Source organism: Oryx dammah, unplaced genomic scaffold (genome assembly GCF_014754425.2).
Source record: "Oryx dammah isolate SB20612 unplaced genomic scaffold, SCBI_Odam_1.1 HiC_scaffold_4, whole genome shotgun sequence".
Taxonomy (NCBI): domain Eukaryota; kingdom Metazoa; phylum Chordata; class Mammalia; order Artiodactyla; family Bovidae; genus Oryx; species Oryx dammah.
In genome coordinates, this window is record NW_024070188.1 from 6,730,677 (window position 1) to 6,745,068 (window position 14,392).

General features: G+C 42.9%; 1 protein-coding gene across 2 annotated transcripts; it reads right to left on the reverse strand.

Moving 5' to 3' along the window:
* Positions 1-12,725: 12,725 nt before the first annotated feature.
* LOC120862913 (E3 ubiquitin-protein ligase RNF170-like) lies at positions 12,726-14,093 on the reverse strand. Of its 2 annotated transcripts, XM_040239078.1 has the most exons (2): positions 13,916-14,091; positions 12,726-13,841 (listed from the first exon to the last, which is right to left on the reverse strand). In XM_040239078.1, exon 2 carries the CDS (start codon positions 13,724-13,726, stop codon positions 13,202-13,204), a length of 525 nt encoding a protein of 174 aa, XP_040095012.1. In that variant the 5' UTR covers positions 13,727-13,841; positions 13,916-14,091; the 3' UTR covers positions 12,726-13,201. The 2 variants fall into 2 exon arrangements, with proteins under 2 accessions (XP_040095012.1, XP_040095011.1); XM_040239077.1 differs by having other exon boundaries at positions 12,726-14,093.
* Between the last annotated feature and the right edge of the window lie 299 nt (positions 14,094-14,392).

Consider the following 14,392-nt stretch of genomic DNA (forward strand, 5'->3'; position numbering starts at 1 on the left):
AAAATGAGCCAACTCCTATATGAGATAATAGGAAAACATTATTAAACATTTCAAAGATGGCCTCTTCTCTCAAGAACCATAGAGCCTATTGGGAGAGACAGACAATAAGCAAGTATAATCAAGCAAGTCAAAATAAAGAATAGCAAGAAGAGATAAGAAAGTCTTCTTCAGCGATCAATGCAAAGAAATAGAGGAAAACAACAGAATGGGAAAGACTAGAAATCTCTTCAAGAAAATTAGAGATACCAAGGGAACATTTCATGCAAAGACGGGCTCGATAAAGGACAGAAATGGTCTGGACCTAACAGAAGCAGAGGCTCTTCTTAAGAAGAGGTGGCAAGAATACACAGAAGAACTGTACAAAAAAGATCTTCACGACCCAGATAATCATGATGGTGTGATCATTAATCTAGAGCCAGACATCCTGGAATGTGAAGTCAAGTGGGCCTTGGAAAGCATCACTATGAACAAAGCTAGTGGAGGTGATGGAATTCGTATTGAGCTGTTTCAAATCCTGAAAGCTGATGCTGTGAAAGTGCTGCACTCAATATGCCAGCAAATTTGGAAAACTCAGCAGTGGCCACAGGACTGGAAAAGGTCAGTTTTCATTCCAATTCCAAAGAAAGGCAATGCCAAAAATGCTCAAACTACCACACAATTGCACTCATCTCACATGCTAGTAAAGTCATGCTCAAAATTCTCCAAGCCAGGCTTCAGCAATACGTGAACCGTGAACTTCCTGATGTTCAAGCTGGTTTTAGAAAAGTCAGAGGAACCAGAGATCAAATTGGCAACATCTGCTGGATCATGGAAAAAGCAAGAGAGTTCCAGAAAAACATCTATTTCTGCTTTATTGACTATGCCAAAGCCTTTGACTGTGTGGATCACAATAAACTGTGGAAAATTCTGAAACAGATGGCAATACCAGACCACCTGACCTGCCTCTTGAGAAACCTATAGGCAGGTCAGGAAGCAACAGTTAGAACTGGACATGGAACAACAGACTGGTTCCAAATAGGAAAAGGAGTACATCAAGGCTGTATATTGTCACCTGCTTATTTAACTTATATGCAGAGTACATCATGAGAAATGCTGGACTGGAAGAAACACAAGCTGGAATCAAGATTGCCGGGAGAAATATCACCTCAGATATGCAGATGACACCACTGTTATGGCAGAAAGTGAAGAGGAACTAAAAAGCTTCTTGATGAAAGTGAAAGAGGAGAGCGAAAAAGTTGGCCTAAAGCTCAACATTCAGAAAACAAAGATCATGGCATCCGGTCCCATCACTTCATGGGAAATAGATGGGGAAACAGTGGAAACAGTGTCAGACTTTATCTTTTTGGGCTCCAAAATCACTGCAGATGCTGACTGCAGTCATGAAATTAAAAGACGCTTACTCCTTGGAAGAAAAGCTATGACCAACCTAGATAGCATATTCAAAAGCAAAGACATTACTTTGCTGACTAAGGTCTGTCTAGTCAAGGCTATGGTTTTTCCTGTGGTCATGTATGGATGTTAGAGTTGGACTTGAAGAAAGCTGAGTGCTGAAGAATTGATGCTTTTGAACCGTGGTGTTGGAGAAGACTCTTGAGAGTGCCTTGGACTGCAAGGAGATCCAACCAGTCCATTCTGAAGGAGATCAGCCCTGGGATTTCTTTGGAAGGAATGATGCTAAAGCTGAAACTCCAGTACTTTGGCCACCTCATGCGAAGAGTTGACTCATTGGAAAAGACTCTGATGCTGGGAGGGATTAAGGGCAGGAGGAGAAGGGGACGACAGAGGATGAGATGGCTGGATGGCATCACTGACTCGATGTACGCGAGTCTGAGTGAATTCTGGGAGTTGGTGATGGACAGGGAGGCCTGGCGTGCTGCGATTCATGGGGTCACAAAGAGTCGGACACGACTGAGCGACTGAACTTACCTGAACTGAAAGATGTATACAGGGAACTGCCAAGATCTGTCAGGAAAGCCTCTCTCAGGGATGGCAGTTAAAAAACAAGTAAGAGGTAAAATGTAGTTTCTGCACAGAGATAAGGTTCAGGGAAGAGAAGACCCTAAAATAATCTCACAGAGGACCTAATTTTTGAGAGGCAGAAACTCAAATGTGTGCTTGTCGACTGATCCTGCTTAGTGATGTTACAGAGGGGCAAGCTGAAAGGCTCCAGATTTTTAATTAATATACCAAAATATATTTTAATCAATATACCTAAACCAGGTAGTTCTCAATTATGTTGATAGAGATGAGTGAAGTTATTGCAATGTTTTCTAAAGGGGCCAATAAAGCAAATGTTTAGTAATCATTATAATAAATAATGAAAGTTGTGAATAATTGTTAAACTATCTAGATTTGACTAAATACATAAAATAATCATTTGTTAAATGTGCTCTAGAATATACAATGTCGAATAAAAATGTCTTGAATTATGAAAAATATACCTAAAATATATTTTGATTAGTATATCTAATTTTTAATGAATATACCTAAAAATGGGATCAAGAGTTCAGGGAGACTTTTAATGTAAGGATGGCTGGAAGTTAGATTTACCTAAAGAAGACACAGAATCTGCTTCTGAGAGTCCTGAGGGGACATGTTTGCCTATTTGACTTGGGTGATTTTTGCCTGAACTCAAAAGGTTAAGAAAAATGGTTTCATTTCAGTAGCTTCTCTTCTTATAATTGCTTTTCTTGCCTTATCTCCTATTTAAGTAAAAGAGAGATAAGTAAGAAATGCAGTCTTAGGATGGAAACATTATAATTCAGATTCATATTTAAGGTTTGAATAATTTAGAGATGGAAAAACTAAGAGGAAGCAGTATAACATGTCCTCATCCTGTTTTAGGCTGCAGAGAGAGCGGGGTCAGAGGCGGAGAGTGCAGAGGAGAGGAGAAAAGGAGGGAAGTGTGTGTGAGAGAGCGAGCCTCTGCTTTAGAAGGAACATGATGCTGAAAAAAGCTGACAGGCAGAAAAGAAGCCTAAGTGGTGTTGCTATGGTTACCGTACCATCTGTGTTCCTGCCTACCCCACACCAAAGGGTTATATAACCTTGTAACAAGATAAATATGAAAATGGACTTCACAGTGAAAACCCGTTCTTTCTGTTATTTTTTAAAAGGGTGATTCTAAATCAAAATGAAACATGGCACAACTGTTTTTTAGGTCTACTTCCACACGAAACACTCCAGGGGGCAAGCACAATTCCCCTGAAGGCATCATGGATCTCTGACGTATTGCAGTGCTCCCGATTTTCCAGTCTTTGAGAGGCTATTGTGCTTATTTAATTTATAATTAGGCGATGTCCCAGCAGTTGATATATTTACATGTTTTCAATCGCAGTTGATTTACAAATAAACCAGTGGTAAACTAAAACACAAGAACTGTTCTCCACAAGGAAATGAGGCTCTCCATGGACCCCAAATCCAATTTTCCTCAAATGTGAGAGCGTGCAAAGAATACACTCTCCCGGACACAGAGAGGAGAATATTCTAAATTCATATCTCTGACTAGAAACAGCTTTCTTGTGCATGTTTACAGGAACTGAGATCCAAATTGTTTTATCACAACGGGCAGAAAACTGAGCCCCAACCCAGCACCCGCCTCACGCATAGCCCATAGCATGATGTATTAGAAACATCAGACACAGATGAGCAACTTGCAACCATGACGAGCAAGAACTGGGCAGCTGTTGAATTTTGCCCACTTCATCCCCACGCTGCTTCTCTGGGAAGACTCGTGTTAGGGTCCCATGAAGGCCAATCATTCCTAAGTCTGTGTTTCTAACCTTCAGCTCTTCCCCACTGAAATGTTGCAGGGACCTCAAGATTCACACATCCAAGGATTAATTCAACTTTTCCATCTCCTATCACTTGTTCTGCTTTTGCTCTTCTGGTTAATATCCAAACCAGAAAGTTCAAAGCTACCTTCAACTTTCCCACCTTCAAATACTTTAGCCATAGAGCTTAGGTAAGTTACCTCACCTGTCATGACTGAGCCTCGATTTCCACAGAGGTACCATTTTTCTCAAGTTAGCGAAGAAGGTTGAATGAGAAAGTGTGTGGAGACTGTTCAGAACAGTGCCTGGCCCTAGTTAGTGCTCAGGAGACCGTGGTGGTTTCACAACTACTACCGGATGACTGCGCACGATTCTAAGCCATCATCCTGAAGACAGAACTTCCCCACTTTTTCCACATTTACTCTCTGCTCTCTTCAGGGCCCAGGAGAGGCAGAGGATATAATCATTTACCTATCTGCAACGTTCCTGTCTTTGTGTCATTACTGTATGTTGAGTATATGGGGAGGAGAACACTTGTCTTCTATTTTTAATTAATTCTTATTGGAGTATAGTTGATTTACAATGTTGTATTAGTTTCTGGTATACAGCATATTGATTCAGATATTTATATCTATATATTCTTTTTCAGATTCTTTCCTATTAGAGTTTATACCAAGATATTGAATATCATTCCCTGTACAAAAAAAAAACAGTAGGCACTTATTTTTATATCATGTATATCTGCCTTTTTTTTTTTTGCCACACACAATATACTAAATGAAAAAGGACAGGTTATAAAACAGTATGAATATTATAATCCATTTTTTAAGTTTGCAAATAAACATACTTATGCACACAGGAAATCTAAAAGGATATATGCCAAATGTAAAGCGGTTATTGCTCATGGAATAGACTGTGGGAGATATTTTTCCCTTTCTAATTCGCTGTGATTTCCTAAAAAGTCAGTGTGGTAGTGTCCCTGGGCTGCTGAGCCACCCAGGTCCTGCTCATCCAAGTCCACGTCAGGCTGAGGCCACGGGGCACGCAGCCCCAGGAGACCCAGGCCGAGGTCTCCTAGACCCCCTCTGAAGCTTCCCTCCCCTTCTTCTAAGTCATCCCTCCCCACCCTTTGGTAACCAGAAGTTTTTTTTTTTTTTTTTTTTATGCCCACGAGTCTCTTTCTGTTTTGTAAATAGGTTCATTTGTATGTTTTTTTAGATTTCACATATAAGTGCTATCGTATGACATTTGTCTTTCTCTGACTGACTTCACTTGGATGATCATCTCTAGGTCCGTCTGTGTTGCTGCAAAAGGCATTCAGTCTTTTTTATGGCTGAGTGATGAGCCATGGAGAAAGGTGGTGATGAGTGTATTTGGTGTGTGGCCAGAATGTGAACTGTGTTAGGAGGTAGAGTAGACAGTTTCCCAAAATGCCAGCATCAGTGTCTCCCATCACACAAGCTTTCTTCAAGGTGACCCTGCCACTTCTCTGCCCAAGAGGCAGAGCCTCTTTTCTCTCCTCTTGAAGCTGAGCTGGCTTCATGACTTGCTATGACCAGTAAAATGTGACGGCGGTGACACAGGTCTTATAGCTTCATTTAAAAGATGTAATAGGGACTTCCCTGGCCGTCCAGTGCTGAAGACTTTGCTTTCCAGTGCAGGGGGCGCAGGTTTGATTGCTGGTCAGGGAGCTAAAATCCCGCATGACTCTCCAAAAAAACAAAACATAGAAGAGAAGCGATATTGGAACGAACTCCAAAAAGACTAAAAATGGTCCACATTAAAAAAAAAAATCTTAAAAAAAAATGCATAAGCAAACAAACAAAAAAAAAGATTTTACAGCTCTTTTCCCACTCTTAGCAACTTTCTTCTGAGAATGTTGCCTAGAGCCCCTCACGACGGCAGCAACATGGAGAGGCTACCTGCAGTTAAGGTCAACGTGCCTTGGCCGACAGCCCCCGCTGAGCCCAGGCCCCAGCCAATCTGTCACACAGATGCAGTCCTATGAATGATGCTGCGAGAGATGAGTGGAATCGCCCAGGCAACCCATGGAATCGTGAGACAAAAAACAAGCTGTTGAACTATTAATCATGTGAATGAATACCTCCATAATCTTGTTCCCCTCTTCTTACAGGTTAAATTCTTATTCCCTGCCCTTGATACAGCATGAGGAATTATTGATACTTAGACAAATATTAAGATCATAAGGGTCTTTACAGAGTATTATCCAAAGCCACCTTGAATTCTCCATGTTTTGGTAAAGCTGTAATATTCAGAGTGAATTTTTAAATGTGGGGAATTGAATCAATGAGTACCCAGATTCAAATATGAAATGCCGTGATGAAATATGTGGTGTGGGAATGCAAGCAGCTGAACAAGCAGAGTTCTCATCCATCGACTGCTGGCACCCAGGAGAGTCAAAATGCAAGTTGCGTAAAGAAAACTATGAACACGTGTGGTTGATTACAGTCAGTTTGATTAAACACACTCAAAAGAGAGATGATTCCTGCTGAGCCAATCATGAAATGAAAACAAGCATCTGAAAGCACGATGACAGAGTTGGTGACAGGAAGCAAATTTCACCTTGAGATATGATCTTGGTGGAAAATTTTATTTTGGTTACTTCTCCTGGACATCAAATTGCTGACTTAATCATGTTCATCCCCAATGGAAAGAAACCAGAGGCTTCTCCTTTAAAATAAATAATAAGGTCATGAAATTTTAGAGTACTAGTCAATTGGTCTTCTGAACCTGACTTTCCAAGCGGAGAAATTGATGCTGCAGGGCCTTTCCAGAAGTGTGAGCTGAGCGGGCAGGCAGACTGGCTGAGGAACTGCTCACAGATCCCTGGGGCATCCTGTGGATCCTGGGTGAGGGTTGCAAAGTGTCCCTTTTGCCTTTGGAGAGGGCAAGTCTGCCCTGCTTAGCTCTCCAGGGATCCATCCCAGAAGCCTTAGGACAACCTTCACACAAGATTTTTAGTTTGTTTTGCTTGTGTGTGTGTTTTGGCTGTGCTGGGTCTTCACTGCAGCGTGCAGGCTTTCTCTAGTTGCAGAGCAGGGGCTCTAGCACCTGAGATCTTAGTTACCTGACCAGGGATCAAACCCATGTCCCCTGCATTGGAAGGCAGATTCTTAACCATTGGACCACCAGGGAAGTCCCAGCATTTTAGCTGGTGGGCCATATATTTTGTTTTCCTAACCCTTCTTAGCCACATACACACCTATGTCTGTGCTCAGTCACAGTCATGTCCGACTTCTTGCGCCCCATGGACTGTAGCCTGCCAGACTTCTCTGTCCCTGAGATTTTTCAGGCAAGAATACTGAAGTGGGTTGCCACTTCCTCTTCCAGGGGATCTTCCCCACCCATGGATCAAACTCACATCTCCTGCATTGCAGGCAGATAGATTGTTTCCTGCTGAGCCACCAGGGAGGCCCATATACACACGTATAGCTACCTTCTTTTCTATTCTCAGGTCTCTGAAAACTTATTTTCCTCATGTTGAGCATTAGATATGCTTGCTGGAAGAATTCAGACTTTCCGCTATCACGCTAGGCTTACATTGCATTTCCCTTGCCATGCTGAGTGCTGCTGAGCAGTTATAACTGAGACGGACATCAGTGCATCAGAAAAACAATCTGACACTAGGTGTCTGGCTGGCAGACCCTTTAGAGGTCATTTGCTTTCTGGTTAAAATATCGCAAGTTACTGTGTCAAGGATATTTGATCTTCAATTTTTTAAAAATAAGAAACCCATTTTCTCCCTTCTTCTTCTTTTTTTTTTTTTTTTACTAAATGCAATATTTTGGGGCCATTCAAGCTCCGGAAAAGTCCCCTTTTCAGATCAGTGTACATAAATGAACGTCTTTTGTCATTGACTTACACACTAAAATCTGGATGGAAAGTTCTGTTAGGACCTCCCTGCTGGTTCATAATTCACACGCCAATGCAGGGACATGGGTTCTACTCCTGATCCGGAAGATTCCACACGCCGCGGGACACCTAACTTCATGTGCCACAACTACTGAGCTGCAACAAGAAAAGCCTCCGCAATGAGCAGCCCTCACACCCCAACCAGTGAGTAGCCCCCGCTCTCGACAACTAGAGAAAGTCCATGTGCAGCAGCAGAGACCCAGTGTAGCCAAAAATAAAGTTAGTTCTGCTAACAGTGAGCATTGTGTAAGAAATCCCATTACCTACTAAGTTTATAGTAGGTAATGGCATTACCTACTATCACATTCTTTTAAAAAAATAAAAAACGAAAAACTATTTATGTTTTGGACGTTCATTATTTTCAAAATCAAACTTTGGGCTCCAGTTTTGAGATAAACATAAATATTTTTTTTCTAGTTGTTTAAAAGGAAAGCACACATTACTTCTTTATTGAGATAACCAGCACCATTCCATAGTACATCTCTAGAATTCTCCAAATCTTTAAAAGAAACTTAGCTACTGAATTTACTCCAGGACCCCATCCACGTTTCCCCAGCACTCATTTTACAAGAATGTAAATAAACAAGGGCCTACTGTATAGCACAGGGAACTATACTCAATATCTTACAATAATCTCTAAAACAAAGTCTGAAAAAGAATATGTATATACACACACACCCCTGAATCACTCTGACGTACACCTAAAATTAACACAACGTTGTAAACTATACTTCAATTTTTAAAACATGGTTAAAAATAAGTAAAAAAGAAAATAAAAAAAGAATGTAAATAATCTTGTTTCACAAACATGCCCTTCTGCATAGAAGCCTGGGTTCTCCCAGACTCATTGTGGTCTCCAATGATACAGTTTGGTTCTGCTGGTCTTAAAATTTTCTGCAGTTTCGGGCTGCCCTCCCGCCACCCCCCCGCCCACCCCCCAGCCTCCCACCCCCCAGCTGATTCTGTGCAGTTTCAAAACCACAGCAGTAGACCTCTAGCCTTGCAACAGAACATGCATAAACAAGAAAACCGGCAACCTGACGGAGAGACCCCAGGACGGAAAGCTGAGGGTTGGATCCTTAGGCTCAGAACTCACAGCTGGGCAAACAGCACGTGCTGGGTTCCCAGTGTACCTGGCAGAAGGCAGAATTCCTGGCTCTTCTGATTCCTTTCTCTCTTTATTAGCATCATCTCTCTTTTTTAAACCCACAGTCCCATTGAGCACTTCTTCCATGCATCTATGGACAGACCAGCTATTCCAGCCTTTCTTCACTTCTTCCCTTAGAGGCTGGGAGGTGCTTCCATTCAGCTCAGTCCTAACTTTTTTGGGACAGCTGTACTCAGCACGCAGACACTGCATCCTTGAGCATTCCGTCCATTATGAGAAAGAAAAGCAGCAGGCGACTGGAAAAGGGTCCTCCCTGGCCTCTGAGCTTCCCCGACGGCTCAGTGGGTGAAGAATCTGTCTGCGATGTGGGAGACACAGGGGACATGAGTTCAGTCCCTGGATCAGGACGATCCCCTGGTGAAGGAGAAGGAAAGGGCAACCCACTCCAGTATTCTTGCCTGGAAGAATCCCGTGGACAGAGGAGCCTGGCAGGCCCTAGTCCATGGGGTCACAAAGAGTCATACACGACTAAGGAGGCACGGCTTACTGGCCTCGTAGGAGGACGGTGAGCAACATCACCAGGATCAAAGAGAGCCAGGACCAGCTCCTCAGTACCTCTGGCTCTTGCGATCTGCAGCTGATCATCTAATGAGTCATGTGTAAGAGTCTCATCTTCCACAGTCTAGATTCAGCGTCAGCTTCCTGTGAACAGTAAATAGGTCTGACCCAATGAGTTGCCCGAAGGGCTTGGCACATGTAACTGTTCAAAATGTTTGACTTAACAGGATCCAAAGCCTCCTCCAAAAAGATCCAGTATAAATTGAGGGCAGGACCATAATTGCACAGGGCATCACAACAATAGATTTTATAAAGATTCCTAAAGTGTCTCAGCAGTTATTATTCAGGGGGGAAAATCTTACGACTTACAATATCTTTCCCTTTTTTTGGCGGGGGGCGGGGGGAGGGGGGCTGTACTGTGCAGCATGTGGGATCTTAGTTCCGCCACCAGGGATCGAACTTGTACTCCTTGTACCGGGCATGTAGAGTTTTAACCACAGGACTGCCAAGGAAGTCCCCCAAATCTTTCTTCTTACTTTACTTTTTTTGGGTCCTTTTTTTTAAAAAAAAAAGCGAAGTATAGTCGATTTACAGTGCTGTATTAGTTTCAGGTGTATAGCAAAGTGATTCAGTGTGATATATATTCTTTTTCAGATTCTTTTCCATTATAGGTTATCACAAAATATTGACTACAGTTTCTCGTGCTACACAGCAGGCCCTTGTTGGTTATCTATTTTATGTACCTTCTTATTTTTCCCCCCAGAATTCAAGCTCGGAATCTGTCTTCCCACCCTAGCTGTAGATCAGAACCACCTGGAGGGCCCCCTGACCCTACAGCTGCTCTGTTTCAGCTCCACTCCCCTTACCACCAATTTTGAGGCTTTAGATGTGGAATGCATTTATTGGAAAACATACATTTATTTTAAGTTGCCCAGGTAACTGTCTCATGCCTGGTAAGGTTTGGGTCCACTCCTGCCAGAGAACGCTGAAATGCAAGCCTTGTATTAAATCTTCCACACCCTGCAAAATTGCTGGGCAGGCCGGGGTGTAGCACTCTTAACCATTAGCTTCTTATCAGGGCTGGAAGCTACAGTGGTGGTGATTTAGGTTGATCATTTACACTAATTACTGTTGGCCCTCGAGGTGCCTTCTCACTGGTAAGCAACAGAATTGTCTCTTGTGTAATAAGCCCCTTTCTAGCTCATGACGTTGGACATTAGGATGTATTTGAAGCTGCTGTGCTGAGAGTCAAAGGAATGAGGTCGTGTTGGCCGCAAAATAAAAGTTCTATGAGGAGAAAATGTACATGAAGGGCAGGAAGCGTGTACTATTTTAAAAGTCTTTGTTTGCCCAAGGTCATTGCTTAGGCACATCCAGATGACTTTGACAAGGAGACAAAGAATGGCTATACCCCATACTGCCTTTGCTTTCACAATACGCCTGCAGTTCCAGGCCCGCAGTCCTGACCCGCAATCCTGCTCTCTCCCTGCTGACAGATCTCTTCCAGTTAGAGGAGATACCTGTCTTTCTTTCCGTCCTCATGTTTCTGTCCATCCCCAGCCCCATAGCGTGGTTAAGTCAACAGAGCCATCAGAGTTGGGGCAATGCATTTTCTATGGTGATTATTAACCATTCATTCATTCACAGTTGATCCAATATATTGATCTAAGCAGTCATATAGCTGTATTTCCATTAGCAGTTAGGACTCTCAAACACTGAATCAATCTTGTCTCAGCCTGGTAGCCTTTATTATAAAGACAATCTTATTTTCCACTAACACAGCAAATATGCTTGTGAACACAGAGTTAGAAAAGTCTAGGGAGAATCTTATTATCCATTCATCCAACCAAAAAAGGCGGGCCAGTCAAGTCTCATTTCTCCTGTGGCCCAGCAAGTGGAATTGCATTTCTGCACAAGGAAGGCACATTTCCAATGTCAAATTAGAGAAATTTAGAAATGTCATTATGCAACCTGTTATAATTTGAGATATGCTGCCTGAGCTAATGCCTGCCTTTCTAAACCCTAATTTTACATCTGCTTCCTCAAGGATTGCAAGACGTTCTGCTGACGTTCTTACTCTGGAGCAAAGGAGGGCACACTATTACTACTCGTTTTTATAGTGTTGAAAGAGTCCAAAGAAGCTAACTGGTAGAATGAAAGAGAAATTGGATGGAAGCCTCCAGTCCAAGTGTTACCAAGTTCAAGCTCATACTGCTTACAGTATGACAGGCCAATAAATCAGTGTGTCAGGTCAAGGGATAGAGACTTTATTTGCAAAGTGGATAGACTGAGAAGATGATGGACTAGTGTCCCAAAGAACCATTCTGCCTGAGTTAGAATTCAGACTTGTTTTCTACTAAAAGGGAGGGAATAAAGTCAAACATTTCCTGGTTCTGGTCACTAAAAGGGATATGTTAATTTCTTCCTTCCTGCAGGCATTCACAGGTAAGCCTGGGCAGGATATTTCCTATGAACTAAACAAGGGTATATTAGCCTAATATGCAGAGAAGGCAATAGCAACCTACTCCAGTACCCTTGCCTGGAAAATCCCATGGATGGAGGAGCCTGGTAGGCTGCAGTCCATGGGGTCGCTAGGAGTTGGACACGACTGAGCGACTTCATTTTCACTTTTCACTTTCCTGCATTGGAGAAGGAAATGGCAACCCACTCCAGTGTTCTTGCCTGGAGAATCCCAGGGACGGCGGAGCCTGGTGGGCTGCCATCTATCGGGTCGCACAGCGTCGCACAGAGTCAGACACGACTGAAGTGACTTAGCAGCCTAATATTCATTACCTGGGAGGCAGGGTTCACAGTGATGGGCCATTAAGTATAATCTAAGCTTACAGGCAACATTCCTTTAGTGATTAACTTGTAGTAGAATACAAAGGTTCTGCCCTATTATACAAGTTTGCTGCTAACTAGTTATTTAACTTTGGATAGTTTCTTGATTCATTGACTCATGACTTTCTCAGTCATGCATTTTTTTCATTCTGTATTGATTTCTTAAATTATATGCAAATATTTAGAGCCAAAATGTTCACACTTTCAGCTTGAAAGGACAGAGAGGATCTCATGCACTTGAGGTCAATGAGGAGACCGCACCCTTGGCCTGCCTTGTGCCTGGTGAAAGTGAAACTGTTAGTCGCTCAGTCATGTCTGACTCTGCAACTCCATGGACTGTAGCCCACCAGGCTCCTCTGTCCATGGAATTCTCCAGGCAAGGATACTGGAGTGGGTTTCGATTCCCTTCTCCAGGGGATCTTTCTGACCCAGGGATCGAGCCCAGGTCTCCTGCATTGCTGTCAGATTCTTTACTGTCTGAGCCACCAGGGAAGCCCGTGATGGGGCCACTCTTTTTTTTTTTTCCCCAATATTGTACAATATTTTATTGTAACAAAAATATTTAGGTGAGGCTCATAGCAGTTTATTATCATGTAGGTAACTCACTGAGGAGGATGAATCTGATAAACTTTACATCTGACAATATCCCACTAAACATTCAATTAATCTGAGTAATTTGGGGGGGCGGAGAAGATACAAGAAAAAGAAGCATCCCATTTTATGTAATTCCATATTTTTCCACAGAGTTTATAGACAACACAGACTCAAGATACAGTTGTAAATCATTCTAATTCTAACCTTAATCTTAGAATCTGTGACATGTAAAAATTCCAGTCATATATTGCTAGGTATTTGCCAAATGATAATCAAATGTTTTTCATAAAGTGGTTTTAAGCTCATTAGATAATATTCAGATGCTGCATACTGCCATGGTCCTTTTGTCTGATGTTATACATCAGCTCAGATGTTTTAGTAAACTCATGTTTTTTCATCTGTTTAGTCTCTGTGTTATTACTTCTCGATACATAATAGAGATGTAGATGAGCAACAAAAAGATGACAAAGAAATCATCGAGAAAGCCGAGAATTCCAAACAAGGCTTCGGGTACAAAATCTAGAGGTGATATAAGATAGAAAAACACTCCCATCAAACAAAGTATTATCCTGATACAGAACATCCAGAAAAGGCCCCCGACTGAAAACATCTCTCTGAATGCATGCCTCAGTAAAGTGGGGAGGTCCATGATTCTTTCCATAATAGATCTGGGCTGCCCTGAGAATCTCCGGTTATAATCACTGATATCCTGATGCAATGAGACAACATCCTGAGACTGGTCATTTTCACCAAATACTGGTAGCAGTAAAGTCACCGTTTGTCTACAGATCGGACAACTGATGGCCCCAAGCCACGAACCGTATCGCCAGTACGCAACAATGCAGGTACCGCAAAAGAGATGTCCACAGTTGGTCTCCACGGGGAGGGAAGCTTGGTGTAAGCAGATCGGACAGTACATGTCAGTGTAGAACCGCTGTCGGGCAGCAGCAGGTGCATCCTGTTCTGTTTGAAGCCGTTCCCGAAGCACCCTCACTAGCTCTTGGTTTTCTGGGTGAATATTTTGATGTGCATTTCTGAAAAGTGCATATACCAGGGTAGCAATCAAAGCGAAACTGACCACAACAGCCGCAAGGACTTGGTCACTTACTCCTTCTATGACTGAATCATCATCCAGTTTCAAACTTTGAACTTCACCTTGATATCTGGCCATTCCAGGTCTCTGCAGCGCCGGGGACGCCTCGTAGCTCCCGGCGACCTAGGCGCGGAGTGTTTCCGGGGCCGCCCGCCGCCCTTGCGGGCACCACTGGCCGCGGCCCCCGCCTCCTCCTCCTCCTGCGGGCCGGGCGCGGGCGCGGTGCACGCGCTGCCGGGGCCACTCTTACCTTCAAAAATGTTCCCAGCATTTCACAAGTCATGAACTTGATGACTATGGCCCTCTGTTATTTTTAAAAAAAAAAAAAAAAGGTGCTTTTCTTTATTAACTGCATTGAAATACATCATCCAATGAACTTCCAGTCAAAATGCTTGGACTTTATTTTGTGGAGGACAAGTCACTCCAAAAATGTCACTGGGAATGTCCCTGTCATCACTTGTTCCTTTACTGCAGGTCACAGGATCCTCCCCT

Coding starts and splice junctions, on each gene's coding strand:
- LOC120862913 (XM_040239077.1), bottom strand. CDS start 13,978: ATGGCCAGATATCAAGGTGAAGTTCAAAGTTTGAAACTGGATGATGAT.